General features: G+C 39.9%; 1 protein-coding gene across 1 annotated transcript in view; it reads right to left on the reverse strand.

Annotated features, from left to right (window-relative positions):
• Positions 1 to 4,494: 4,494 nt before the first annotated feature.
• The window catches only part of ABCC4 (ATP binding cassette subfamily C member 4), a 163,708-nt gene continuing 154,120 nt past the window's right edge, over positions 4,495 to 14,082 (reverse strand). Inside the window, exons 30-31 of the mRNA XM_056327964.1 lie at positions 13,781 to 13,915; positions 4,495 to 8,973 (exon numbers count right to left, since the gene is read on the reverse strand). Of these exons, the coding sequence (XP_056183939.1) occupies positions 8,866 to 8,973; positions 13,781 to 13,915 (243 nt within the window). The 3' untranslated portion in view covers positions 4,495 to 8,865. The remainder of the gene's footprint in view (positions 8,974 to 13,780; positions 13,916 to 14,082) is intronic.

Here is a 14,082-nt window from a genome sequence, read left to right on the forward strand (position 1 = left end):
AAAAGAAAAGAAAAGAAAGAAAAGAAAGGAAAAGAAAAGAAAAGAAAAAAGGAATTATGCAAACAATTTAACAGCAGGGGCCAGTCTATTACAGTCCCCTCAGGATGGGCAAATGAAAACCCTGAACAGCTACAAACAACAGTAGCCACAATTACAGTAACAGGGCTTAAATATCGTGTGAGCTTGGCAGCTCTCATCCACCAAGGAGAAGTCACGAAAAGGCACATTATACGTAGCAATATCTGATAGAAATTTGCCTCAGTATCAGTTCCAGGGAAAGGATGACCTGATAATCGCTCCTTGGGGAAAAAATAAACCACCCAAGCTAGAAGAAAAAGCAGCCTTTCTGGTAAATCTGTGACAACAGCACCAGCAGCTCCGACTGGTTTGCTGCCCATTTCTTTTGGCAGCCCAGTAAATTCATCTCCCAGAGATCTACACGTCTCTCTAAAGTAATTGTTGCACTCATTCATTAGGCTGCAGCAAAGGCATCTCCATTAGCCAATTAAGCAACCCATTAGGAGGTCCTGGTGAGAACTGTGGGCTGTTACACCTTTCTTGCAGAGCACCCAGGAGCTCCACGGGCCATCGCTCCAGCACGCACCTTGAAAAGAGGGGAAAAGAACAACTTCTTTTCTGCAGGACAGAAACCTCTGAGGGAAACCTCACCGTTGCTTCCTTCACACTCAAGGAAGCTCTGCCTAGAAATTTCTCTTTTTCAGAGGGCTCCTCTTTCTCTTCCAGAATAAGCCCTATTACTCCAAAGGGGCAGAGGCACAGTCAGCCAGCATGCTCCTAAGGAAAACACCTGAGGGGAACAGGCTTTGGCCATGCCTGGCACAGGATAAACATCTGCTCTTGCTTACCAGCAGCACTTGGCCTTTCACTTTCTGCTTTCAGCAATGAGAACTGGTTCTGCACAGTGTCTGTTGCAACTTCTTACAAGTGCAGAAATGCACAAAGAACCTAAGCAAGTAAAACCAGTGCAGGAAGACTCCTTCCAGCCCTGCTCTGTCCCAGCTGAGTGTAGGCAACTCACTGCTCTTTGTGTTCTCTTGGCATGTGCAGAGGCACCTTCCCTTTCTCCCAAGGCCGTGATGATCTCTATCATTCGCTGCTAGAAATGGCAGCAGAGACTTTCCCATAAAACTATTTGAAAAATGTGGATTCTCTTCCCTTCTGTGTCGATGTGTATGCGTGATGTGACATGCCATTCCAGTATATCTAGCTTTATTGACACGGATACTCACTGAAATGAACATACGCATGCATACCCAAAACCAGATAAAAACAGAAAATTAAATTCACAGGTACGGACATTTACACCAACAGATATAGAGACAATACTATGTAGTTTCTCTGATCTGTTATGAATATGACTCAAAAAAAAATCAATAAACATTAATCACATACATAAAAGTGTGATCTACACAGAATGCTTAAAAGTAATTGCAAAAGGATTTGTTCAGTAATTAAAAAAAAAAAAAAAAAGAAGGAATGACTGTCAGGAGATGACCTGGTTGTGGGAAGAAGCACTTAATTCACTGCATGAATGACTCATGGTGAATTACTTGCACAACTCCAGTCGCGGAAACCGCCACTCTGCAGAAGTGCATACATGTTAAATCAACCAAAACACAGAGTGGTCCATATAGAATCGTAGACTATCTCAAGTTGGAAGGGATCCATAAGGATCATCGCATCCAACTCCCTGTTCCTCGCAGGGCTGCCTTTTGATACAATGCCATCTCCTTGCTGGTGCAGAATGAGCAAAAATACTCTCAGCTGGGCAGGGAGGGGAGTGAAATCCTCTTTTTTGGTATCCTGGCAATGTTTTCAAGAGACAGTTCAACAGCACTCACTTGCCCTATTCATGCCTGGCATTTATGTTAAAAAGACAGTCTGGGCCTGTAATGTTCAAGAGCAAGCTCTTGTTGACAATGAAACTTTGAGTAATAAATCTGAGGCTGCATTTCCCACCCAACTCAATTTAATGCCACAAGGTAATTATGGTCCTTTCCTGCAAAATACAGAGCTCCATGAAGAATGTCAACTGGCACGAACACTAGCAAGATTTACTTTCTTCAGGCTACTCAGGATAAATAACCCCTGCCTTTATTTGCTATCTGTGCTTCAACTGTGAGGTACAAAGCTTACTGGAATTAAACAAAGGGAACTATTTTTCACTGTCCCACCCCACTTTAATTTCCCATAGCAAGTCTCCAAAACTAAAAAGAAAAAAAAGGCATAAAAGGAAAAAAAAAAGCCAAAAAAGCACCATAGCTCTTCCATAAGCCTCTCATGCCTGACATGATCCACCCGCTGTACTTAGGGCATCAAATTCAGATGCTAAGAGTGACCAACTGATACACAACCCCTTGGCTCCAACACAGTGATTTAAACTGCATAAACTGGGAGCTTGTTCTCTGAGTATAGTCCATGCAGATGCTTCAGCTAGGATTTCAGAGCTTTTCTGTTAGGAGCTTTATTGATTCTATGGTAAAGCTTGGTCTATAGGGAGACTCTCTGCCCATATGTTGCACAAGGAGCAGCTGCAGTAGGAATAGCTGGGTACAGAGAGCACCTCATCCAAAGCAGCGGTCCACACGGCAGTGACAGTGCTGAGGGCAACAGGGTCCTGGGGGAGGCAGGAGAAGCATGTTTGCTTTTGTAGAGCTGCCCAACAGCTAAAGCACCGACTACAAACAGCAGGCCTGTGTGCTGTGGGAGCTGCAGTCTCAGCCATCACTGCCCAGCTGGGGCAGGAGAGCACGAGTGAATACAGGAAAATAGATCCTGCTGCCCATGAGACCCCAGCCATGCTGACACGAGAGCCCTGGGGTAGCATCCCCAGCTCCTCCTGGTGTTTCTACTGACAATCATTGAATAAAATGCATAAATACCCATGGAACTGGGACCCGAACCTGGGATTTCCTTTGTCCTGGAGGAAACAATCCCCCACGTCATTCATTCACAGTGAATATGCCCATCAAAAACATCCTAAATACTATGCTGTGGCGATGCAGAAGATGGGAAGACTCAAACAGCTCAGGCCAAGGAAAGCCTGCAACCCCCAACTCCTGCTTCCCAAATGCGTGCTCTAAAAATACAGGGTATCCCATGCGGGAGATGTTCAAGAGCTCTGATGCGGCTTTTAACTCCACTGTGTTTGAAGAAAGCAGGTATGATCCAAATACCCTGCTGATCCCCTCCAGTAACTTGGAGTAGGATGTGCCCTGGCTCCTGAATGTCAGTGGGACTAACTCCTTCCTGTTTCTTCTCAAGGTTATTGTTATGAGCATGTGTTGGATCTGTGGCTAAGATCCACAGGGAATTTTGTATCTCAAATTATGTATCTTAAAAAGGCTATTGATTCCAGGCAATTTTGGGAGTCAAGTGGTGCCGAGGTGCAGACAGTGGAAACTTGATCGCAGAGGTCAGAGCATGGCCCTAATTTTTTATACATTATTCCAAATCCATGCACCACTTTCATACACTGACTTTATGAAATTCATTCTTGTTTTGTGGTAAAATTCATAAAACACATCTTTGGCTTTGCTATTTATCAGCAGCTCTCTTTAAGGCAAGCAAAGAAATCTACCTCACCTATTTCCAAGAGAGAATTGCTGCATTAACATGGGAGCACACATATTCAGCAAGTGCGTGCTCCAGGAGGGTACTGCACATACTGTAAGTGACTTGTGCTGCGACAACCTATGCCAAATTCACTTACAGGCAATCAAGATAGCTGCACGGTGGTTGTGAGGTAGACTTTTGGTAGAAACATCATAATTTTTTAACACATATTCCAGCATTATGTTATAAAAGGACAGATTACAGTTTGTATTGCATCAGGTCCTGGAATTTGCTGCACTGGGGGATTACTGACAAATTCATCTTGTACTAAAAACCTGCATCAAAACAGTAGATTTAAGTGCCTGAGACAGTTGGTAGACACAGGGAGAAACTTTACGCAGTTTTCAAAAATGAGCAGTTTCAAAATGCCTTGTTAAAATTAAACAACAAACTCATCAGACAGAAGTACAGGATTGAGAGCTGACACCAGATTTTGGAGTTGTGCTGCTAACCCATTTCGCTTCCGCATCCATTAACCTTCCACCTTTCAGCTGCCCAGTCCACTGAGCTTGCCAGCTGCTTGAGGCAGAGACTATATCCAGCCTTGCACTTGTGCAACTGCAGTGGTTCTTCCGTCACAGGTTTTAAAAAGCTATTTGGATTACTTTATAGCCCTTGTCATTGAAGCAAAAAAATTTGCTAGCACGGTCTGAGAGATCTCAGATCACAGATCCACCAGTAAACCCAAGCTGGAATGTGTTATCTTGTGTTGTACCTCCAAATGGAGGATTTTCAGCTCTTGGGAGTTGGCGATGCCACCAAGAGGTGTTTGGGGACTTCAGGCGCTATCTGACTCAGCTCCGGCTGGCATTTCTGCCTTTACTTACACATTTGCAATGATGACAGACTTCGGCACGCTTCTGAGAAACACCTTTTATTGTATGACAGGAGTTGTCACGTGAACATCAACAAAATAAATCATTCCATAGCAATACCAAAATCAAATTACATAAATGCAAAAACCAAACCAAAACACAACCAGAGTTAAAATGATGAAAAAGCAGTGCGTTGTTACACAATGTAAAACATATATAGGAAGCCACATTCTTCTGCCAGATGCTCATCACCATGACAGGAAATAAGTGATTTCAACTCTTTCTCTCCCCGCCTCCCCCTGCAACAAACAGGCAAACTTTAAAGTGAGATATTCCAAAAGGTCAGATTAACACAAAAAGCAGCATTTCCAGGAAAAATTCTGTAACGTTTGGTTCTTTCGTCCCTTTCTGATTCTCTCTGCAATCTTATTTTAAACATGTATTGGGAAGGTTAAAAGAAACAGTCATTACCCCTTAAGTAACCAGCATTACTGATGTTGGTCACAAGAAGGTCCTCCCTCTTCCAAAGGGCAGCAGTAATGGAATTGCAGAAGATTACGCCTATCTGGCAAACGAGCTCTGGTTCAGTTCACTCAAGAGAATTTTACCCTTAAAATAAGCAAAACATGAGATAACCTATCGCTGAGAAGTGTGTTGGTTTTGACTCTCCCAGTGGCCTTTTGAGGAGGGATGGAGCAAAGATACACCAAAATGGATGTCTGAAGAACAATTCTTAAGATCAGAAGCAGAGGCTGTTCCTGGTCTTTTACACCAAACAAACAACAGTTCTGTAACTGATGATTTTCAGTATTACTGTATAAAATTGTGTTTATTAGAAATAAGACTCTGGAATACATTAAGGCACCTCATGGTGAAGAAATATTTTAAAAGGCTTGAATAACTCAGAAGACTGAGTTCTTTTTCCAAGATCCCCAGGAAGGAATGTAGCTTATAGTAATCAGCTTTACTATTTCCCAGTAAAGCATGAACATTTTCAAAGTGGAAGGATAGAACTATTTGAACTTTTCTTTAAAAGGAAACATAAAACACCTTGCTGGAAAGATAATTCATCCATTCAACAGACCAAGACTTTCACCGAAGGAAGGTCTTTCTCATCCCTGATCTGAGTTTCGCCATTCAGGTACATCACATTTTCTTACTCAGCTGAAATCAAATGGGTCAGTCAATCTTAACCAACAGTCATCTAAACAAAAGAACTATCAACAACAAAACCAACAAAAGAACCTAAAAAACAATTTCAAGATTAAAACATTATTGTTAAACTAAAAAGATGACATAATGCCAACGACAGACACAAATGACTTGCTATCAGTTGTTCTACCCAGCAATTTGTGGCTTTCAAGTGTGACACTGTAAAAAATTTGTTTTCTCTTGTATTGATATTTGATACCTGCAGTTAGCAATGTCCTGCCAAAACATGTAAAGAAGTGGAATCAGCATTTTCAGAGATACCTAACATTTTTGTGCGCATTCAAAAAGCTACAGGATCAAATTAATTCTAGCTTATAGACTGATAGCTAGATCTGTCAGGGTCTCATACCAGTGAGTCTGCAGCAGCCAGCGTTTTGGAGCTCTGCTCTGAAATGTAACTTACCATAGATTCATTTCAGAGCTGAAATGAACTAAAACTGTAATTATACCCTTGGTTTACACATGCATATCTCCCTGGTTCTGATAAAAAAATATAAACTCAAGGTATATGGTCAGGAGAACATACTGTTCTCTTAGAGTATTTAAAAGTCTCAGTGTATTATACTTCATATTTACTCTCTTGTAAGAACTAAATATTTAGAAATAAAAATAATTCACTATTGTAAAACACAGTTAGACTCTGGATATGTCCACACTGCTCAGTAAAAAAGGTAAACAAATGAGCTCAGACACCAGGCTCCACGAAGCGTCTGCATTACCTTACTGGTCAGCTCACCCTAGCTCTGCTTTGGACCACTCCAGCCACGTCTCTCCATGACAAAGCTTGAGCGGAGTCCGGACATGGTTCACACCATGGATCCCTTCCAAAAAGGCAGTTACAGACAAGACCATGCAAGATTGAACTTTCTTCATGCTACACAGTCCCTCAGTGTTATCCCATGTGACTTACGCGCTCAAACACTTCTCCAAGTCTTCACATTCCTGTGCAGTACAAACACCACTGTACTGAGCTGCAGAACAGCCCTATCCTTATTTCAGAGAATTTGAATTGAAAAGGAAGCCACAACAAAACATGCCAGATGATAATCGTGTGCTAGGTCCGTAAGTGGACTGCATGAGCCCAGAGAAGGCCAAGGGCCAAGTGATACAGAAAAGTGGATGTGGCTGGTGTGCTCTAAGGATTAGCCACAAGTTCTGCTCACAGGAGCCAATCTGTGCCTCGTGGCTTTGGGGACAGGTAGCCATCCCTGACCGGCTGCTATTTAGCACCAGATGTAGCACAAGCCTCATGTTGTGCATCACTGCATGAAGTTCAGTTCCACTGATCTCTGTGGGATTTGTTACAGTGTAAGGTGCTACACGCCACAGAAGAACTGTCAGAACCTGACAAAACCAAGCTAGGGACAAGAGCATTTAATTTTGTAACTTCCTGCTAACGACGGAGGAGGATGTTACCAGAAAACTGGATGCCTGATGGTTGTTCTCCCCGCTACAAGGGGAAGCTGGCTGGTGGCACTGCAGTTAGTAAGAGGTCCTCCCCTCCCCCTGGGGATCTCATGGCAGGACGGCAAGCCTCAAGGCAGGGAAGGTGCTGCAACACGGGAATGAGGATTCTGCCTCTCACCACTGGGAGACAAAGTCCTTCTAGATGAGCCCTTGTGCTAAAGCACAGGCTTTGGCTTCATTTGACTTCTGGACAAGCAGCGAGTAATTTTGTATTTGAATCGGTTATTTGCTGGCAGAACTGCTTGAAAGGAGATACATTTGTGTTTGCTATACTTTTAGACCACTGGGTGAACGCTGTGTAAATAACATTTGTCTTATGAAGGTAATAGCAAGTATCTTCAGTATTTTTTAAAAAGCACAGTATTTTCCATGTTCTGAAGAGAGCTTTTGCCTTTTAGTCTCTACTGTGCCCTTTAAATAGTAAGATGAAGAGATTTACTTTCTACTGGACCTCAAAGAGTAGGTATCTCACTAAACAGGAAAAAATCTGAAGCAGCACAGCACTTGCTTGATTAAAAAAAAATAAATAAAAATGGGAATAGTGCCTTTGTGTTAAAGTGCTTTGCTGAATCAGGACATAACTTACGAATACCAAACCTTTCTCTCTCACTGCATTTCTCTATCAGCAACAGCCATTCAAAACTACAGGTTGTACTTTCCTACCTATTCTGGTAGGACGGTAACTTCAAACAGCTCAAGTTCAACAGAACCCCTGATGCAAAACTTTAAATATACTAAGGTTACATATTTTTAACATATATTTAATGAATTTGTTGTGTACCCTGCAGTTACAGCTTTGGCTTGAAGGCACAAATATTAAGGCACAATAAATGCAAATAATGTATACATTTCAATGTGTTGTGTTGAAGATAACTTTGTACTACATGGTATTTAGGTATAATGACATGTCATTCAAACATTTCCTCAAGTTATTTTAATACCTTTTTTTCTTTGATAAGCCGGATAAAAAGAGGAATGTATGTTAAATTATTTAAATATTTCTTCAGTGCAAATGTGGTAATTTCCTTCTAAAGTATAGAAGATCGAGACTGATTTTTCAGCATTTGGATTTTAGCAAAATAAAACTAATATTTACGTTCATCTTGAACAGCATTATTTGAATTACTTATCAAAAAAATAAGTATATAGTACTTTTTGCTATCAAAAAGAAAACGCAGTTTTGGCTCGTTCAATTTTTTTTCTAACAACCTGCATAGCTACTTATGACAGGCAGAAAGACAGTTGCACTAGACCACTAAGTTGTACACTACTGAATCTGCTGTTTAGACATAGCTGTTGTTCTAAAGTGGCACAGACAAAATTTTGGTTTTGCTCGCTCTCAAAGGATTTCCAAAAGAGAAAAAGGACACATTTTTTGTTTGTTTGTTTGTTTTGTTTTGTGGTGTTTTTTTTTTTGTTAATAAGCTCCAAATATGCACCCTAGACCTGTTAGGTGTCCTGCACCTGTTTTTTAAATAAAATTTCAAATAAAAACTGAGTCTGCCTAATTTCCTTAGCAATACAAACATAATTAGTTGGAAAGGAAAACATATTGCACTGAAATTAAAGAAAGAGGGACAGTAAAAATTTTCTTCTTAGTATTAAATAGGAAGGAAGTCCAGTGCAAAGAATCGCCCCCTCCTTTTCCTCTCCTGTTGACATTTGCAAACATTGTCACTGAGTTTAGATGATCTCAGGTTTACATTCTCTGGAAAACAGTTAAGGTTATTAGGAATCACAGTGCAGTTTCAGTTATGCATAATCCTGAGGAAGGATCCAAGGAGGAGTCTGTGGCAAGTTGACCATTCTGAACAACTTCTGGGTAATTCTTGCTGAAGTACACCTAGGAAAAATATCAGATTCTGTGAGTAATTATGCATCAAACACCTTTTAGTTTCAAATAAAATTTCTGGAGATAAATACAGCAGAGATAAACACATGTCCTTAAGGAATCCCAACAGGAAGTTCAGGTTAGTGGCATTCAGTAACTGTGTGTCACTGAGAAATTAGTAAAATTACTATACGATTTTACATTATAACAAAGCGTGAGAAAAATCCCACACAACCTGTAGATTCACTCAAATTCTGGTAATTCAGATAAATAGATACGTTTTATCACTTTACATTAAACTGATAAGTAAAATCATTTTACTAGCTCAAAACATGGAGATAAATTAAAAACAGGATGACAAAGAAGCTGTGAAATCTTGCGTCTGCACAAGGGTTTCTCATTTTCACACATAAAATGAACACAATGGATTTGGATGTTAATATCAGGTTGTAATCCCTATATTTTACAAACTATGATTGACAACCATTGAAACTTCGAGGTACATGTATGAAATATCCCAGCGTTTAATTTGTGCTGCAGAGCAGTTATAGGGCCTATAGAAATGTGATCTCTGGATAGTGAACCACAATAATGAAAGAAGAAGCAAAAGCTTTAACAATGACTCAACCAAGCAACTTCTCTAAAATGTAAGATGATACCAAATAATAGGACAGTTCTTTGCCAAGCCTTTGAGTTCCTGAATTCTACCAATTTCTAGCTCAACTAGAAGAGATACAGGTTTCCTGATAAATGTATAATCAGAACATAAAGGAAATGAAATGCTGTCAAGTTTCACTGTTCCACAATCATCAGTTTTTAGTAGCTGTATCATATCTCTGTTCCCTGACAGATGCGCATAACAAAATGAAATAATGTCAAGACTTGTGTGCTCTTATCTAAAAATGTGTTTGGGTGAAAAAAGGACTTCAAATGCAATTTTTTCAAAGAAGAATGTGAAAATTTTTGTTTGAGTCTTTAAAAACAGAAAATACACTATCTTTCTGAAGCTGACACATGTCACGAGTTAGGTCTCATAGTCAGACTGCTTTGACTATGGCTTATGAAACATTTCTCCAATTTATATTTGAGTGTTGTCAACAAAGTTCAGTTTGTTTGATAATAATGTCCTTTTCATATATATGAATACACGTATAAGACATGCGGGACAAAAAAGAAATAGTAATTCTATAAAAACATTCCTGTAAGTACCACTGTAGTCTTTTGTGCACACATGCTAACGCAGGATATATGCATCTTTACAAGTTTCAAAGAATATTAAGGTCTGATTTGAATCAACAAAAGAATTGGAAGTCCTGCTAAGAGGCATTCCGCAGTAACCAGCCACGATCAGATGCAACAGAGGAAAGTTAATCAGGCGCCTGCCTCCACACATGCTGTGGAGACAGCAGCCCCAGTTGTGTATTCCCATCCCGTTCCTGGTTTAAAACAAAACTTTGGCATACTTTTAATGCAGCTTTTGAATGCGAATTTTTTTCTAATGGAAAGTTAATAGAAAACCTTGGCACATTACGAGAGACGTAATGAAATGGCAGCTGCTTTTCAACTGTCTCATTGCAATTCTTCCCCTGAGCCCAATCCCTCAAGATATTAAATGCCCAACTCTTTATACAAGTTTCTTCCACTGCCAAGAGAGCTGCAACCTTTTTAAAAGTAATCACTGAGGTGAGATAACACCTAGTATTTTAATATTTACACATCTGTCATAGCTTTAAAATAAAAGAAAATAACCCTTATTTTCCCCTCAAAGTACTCAAAAATTGATTGACAGAGAACCAGCCCTATCCTGATGCCACCAAACCTTGCGGAAAAGCCTCTCTCAATGCTGCCAAAAGCACGGAGAATACACCCACTTTTGTTTATCTGAATAACTGAGCACTTCTTTTCCTTTTTAACTGCCTGATGACTGTTTCTCACTTTCCCATAGCATTTTCTCCTAAAAGCTTCTTTAAGCGAAGACAAAAACACATGCTAAGCACAATTCTATTGCAGTCTGGCTCATGGGCTAGTTAACATATACTCAGAGGTCTCCAATTTGAGCTACGCCTGCATTGTTTTCTTTGACATTTGCTCAAAAAATGGGGATACCGAGTGACCAAGAGAGACCGACAAATAGCAGCGCTGGATCAGTTCAGAAGCCTGAGCTAAGGTTCCAGCAATAGCTTGAACTTGCAATGTTTAGCTAAGATGGCCATGAGAGTTTTTTGAAAATAAGGTTTCTTCAAAGATGTCCAAGTTAGTCTTCCAGTTTAAGATGTGTAGTCCCACTTCATTTGCCCTTAAAGGATATATGCAGAATCCATACTATTCCAAAAAATGCATATGAAGTCCCACCTTACTGAAAGAAGCTCTTGGTACAAGCTTGTTCTGCACAAGATTCAGGTCCAAAATGCAAGAAATGAAATAGTCATTGCCAGAGCAAGGCCACATTCCAAACCGTTTTACTTAGCAACCCACTGTAATGCCTTTTGAAAAGTATGTATATATGTCATATTACTATTTCTTTTTATGTGCAGCATGCTGTTTTTCAACAACAGAAAAAAAGCTGTTCTTCATAAAAACAGTTCTTAGTAACCACAACAGGAATGTATGAAACCAACAGCAATACATGTAACAGACTTACTAGGGTAAAAAGAAAAGCCATTGGAATCAGCTATTCTGACTAAGCAACTTCTCTGAAAGTATGTATGAAGCACAAGGGATGGCAATAACAAACCCCTTGAATTAATGTCCCAGTCCCTCCAACAGAAGGAACTATAGCTGTGCTTCTGGGTAGCTGCTGACTGGAGATATAGTCTCTTGATTCCCTTATTTTTGGGCTGAGCATGGATAAGCACCATGCTTTGCATTCTTGGCAGATGCTAAAGCTTGTATCTGCCTTCTAGCCTGGGAGTTAGCAAACTTTTTCATCAAACCACATTTCAGCAGAGACTGGTTCCTGGATCTCTTCCCTTCCTGTACAAAATCACATAACATTGATGTGGTAACTGCAGATGAGTATATGGGCAAGTAACATCAGGCAATTATTTTTATATATTTTGAATTATCTTTGAATGCAATTGTGCAATTGGGGAGGGCTGCAGGGATGGAAGGAGAGAGAGAATGAGATGGCTAAGTCTCCAGGACAGCTGGATAGCCTTACCCCTTGCCATTCCAAGGATCAAGGCTTAGGAAGCTGGCCTTCACTTTACAGACAAATGCTGGTTGTATGAATTTCAATCTATCCTTTTAAACACCATTTATAAAACCTCTAGACTGTCATATACACACCATAAAAAACATGGCTAACCAATCCTTTCTAGTAATGAAATATAAGAAGCTATATCGTATAGCAATGGAGAAGGACAGCAGGACTCATTACATAGTCCAGCTAAGGACAAAGCTGTTTCCTTAGTTCTGCAATCAGTGTCAGACATGGATTTATAGTGTACGCTCTGAGCTGCAGAACTTCTCTTGAAAAACTCTTTATAAGAAAAAAAAGAAAAGGTTTCAGCAGCTCTAAAAAAATTCTAAGAATATGAATTGACACAGAAATCTCTTCCCTAATCTTCAGAAAGTCCAGCAAAATAACATCCAGGCATGAGCATGCAGCCTCCACAACTGCACATTTTTTCATGTTTTTCAAACTTGCTGAAAATGCATCTATTTTTACTAGGAAATATCCAGGTGTCTGCCATTTTGGTTTCTGTCTTTACATGTTGCTTCCTATTTATTGGCATCCTGTTTCCCCAGGAAACGGTTTGGAATCGCTCTGCTCCACACCTCCAACAACTTGAGGAGAGCACAGCATAAAGGCTAGAAGTAAGACCTCTCTGTCTCTTGTCTTGAAAAGGTTCTCCTAGGTTGGTAAATTGTCTCGTACCAGTGCCTTACTCGCATGCTGCAAGTAAAGTTACGTGACTTGAAGCAAGCTGCTGCCAAACTGAGCACTGCCACTCTCAACTGAAGCAGTGCTGAAACTTCATTGGCACTGAGAGAAATAAAACCTTGCTCTGGACATCCTGTGTGGTAAATTATCAAGAAAAAAGAAATCAAGCCAAAAGCTAGTCAAAATGAGTTCCTCAATCACAGGTCATTTTTTTATCTCCTTATCTTTGCTTCAGCTTTCCATCTGAAAAGTGGAGATGAGATAGCCTCACCTCAGAGGCATATTATGAAAATTAATCCATTGATGTTTGTTAAACACTTTGATTGCCAGAGGAATGCTCACAATCACATTAATAATTCTGTACTCAGAGTAGGATTTGAATAGTAAGCAGTAAATCAGGCACAGAGCCTTGTAGGGAACAAGGAGGCAACAAAACATTCAACAGCTGCTCCTTAATTGAGCCCTGCTCATCCTATGTGCAGAACTAAGCAAGGGTACAAGAATGTGATCACATCCCCAGAGATCATATATAATGCACAAGTACTGAACCTCAAACTAAAATTGGATGAGCCCTTTTAAAAATATAGAAATAACAGATACATTTTGGGCTGTGCAGCCCTAACATGTTTTTCAGCAAGTTTTTCTACAATCCATGCCCAGCACAGGTGAGTATGTCATATATTATTTACACTTACTGTTTTGTGTACATACAGAAGGATGCAAGAAATCCAAACAGTCTTTCAACTCAGGGTATATAAATACACTTATTTGGAAGCCTGTGTATATTCCACTAAAAAAAGCACTGAAAATGATGGTTTTGCCTTGCAAAGCCAACAGATTCTTTAGTGGAAGGCTTACTGTGACACGGAATATGCTAACTTGAGATAAACAAACTGCAGAAACAAACTGAATCATCCCTTCTTCTAAAATTACCTGTTTTGCTGTTTCAATCAGAGAAGTTGCTTCAGTCTTCCCCACTTGTTGCACCATTTTGTAAAACAAACCATCTTGTTCTTGCAGCAAAATGTAAGGTTCACCGTATTCTTTCAGTCTTCCTGCATCTAAAACCTGTTAAATCAGCAGAAACCAACATATTAACATAAGAAATTCAAAACCAAATGTTAAGACACTACAAGCAAGAGGGGAATGTATGCACTTCAAGTGCTAAGATTTTGTATCCTGGAAGTGAAACACGTCTTCTTCAAACTAGCATAGCACTTTTTCAGTTTATAGAC

Source organism: Falco biarmicus, chromosome 2 (assembly GCF_023638135.1).
Source record: "Falco biarmicus isolate bFalBia1 chromosome 2, bFalBia1.pri, whole genome shotgun sequence".
Lineage (NCBI taxonomy): Eukaryota > Metazoa > Chordata > Aves > Falconiformes > Falconidae > Falco > Falco biarmicus.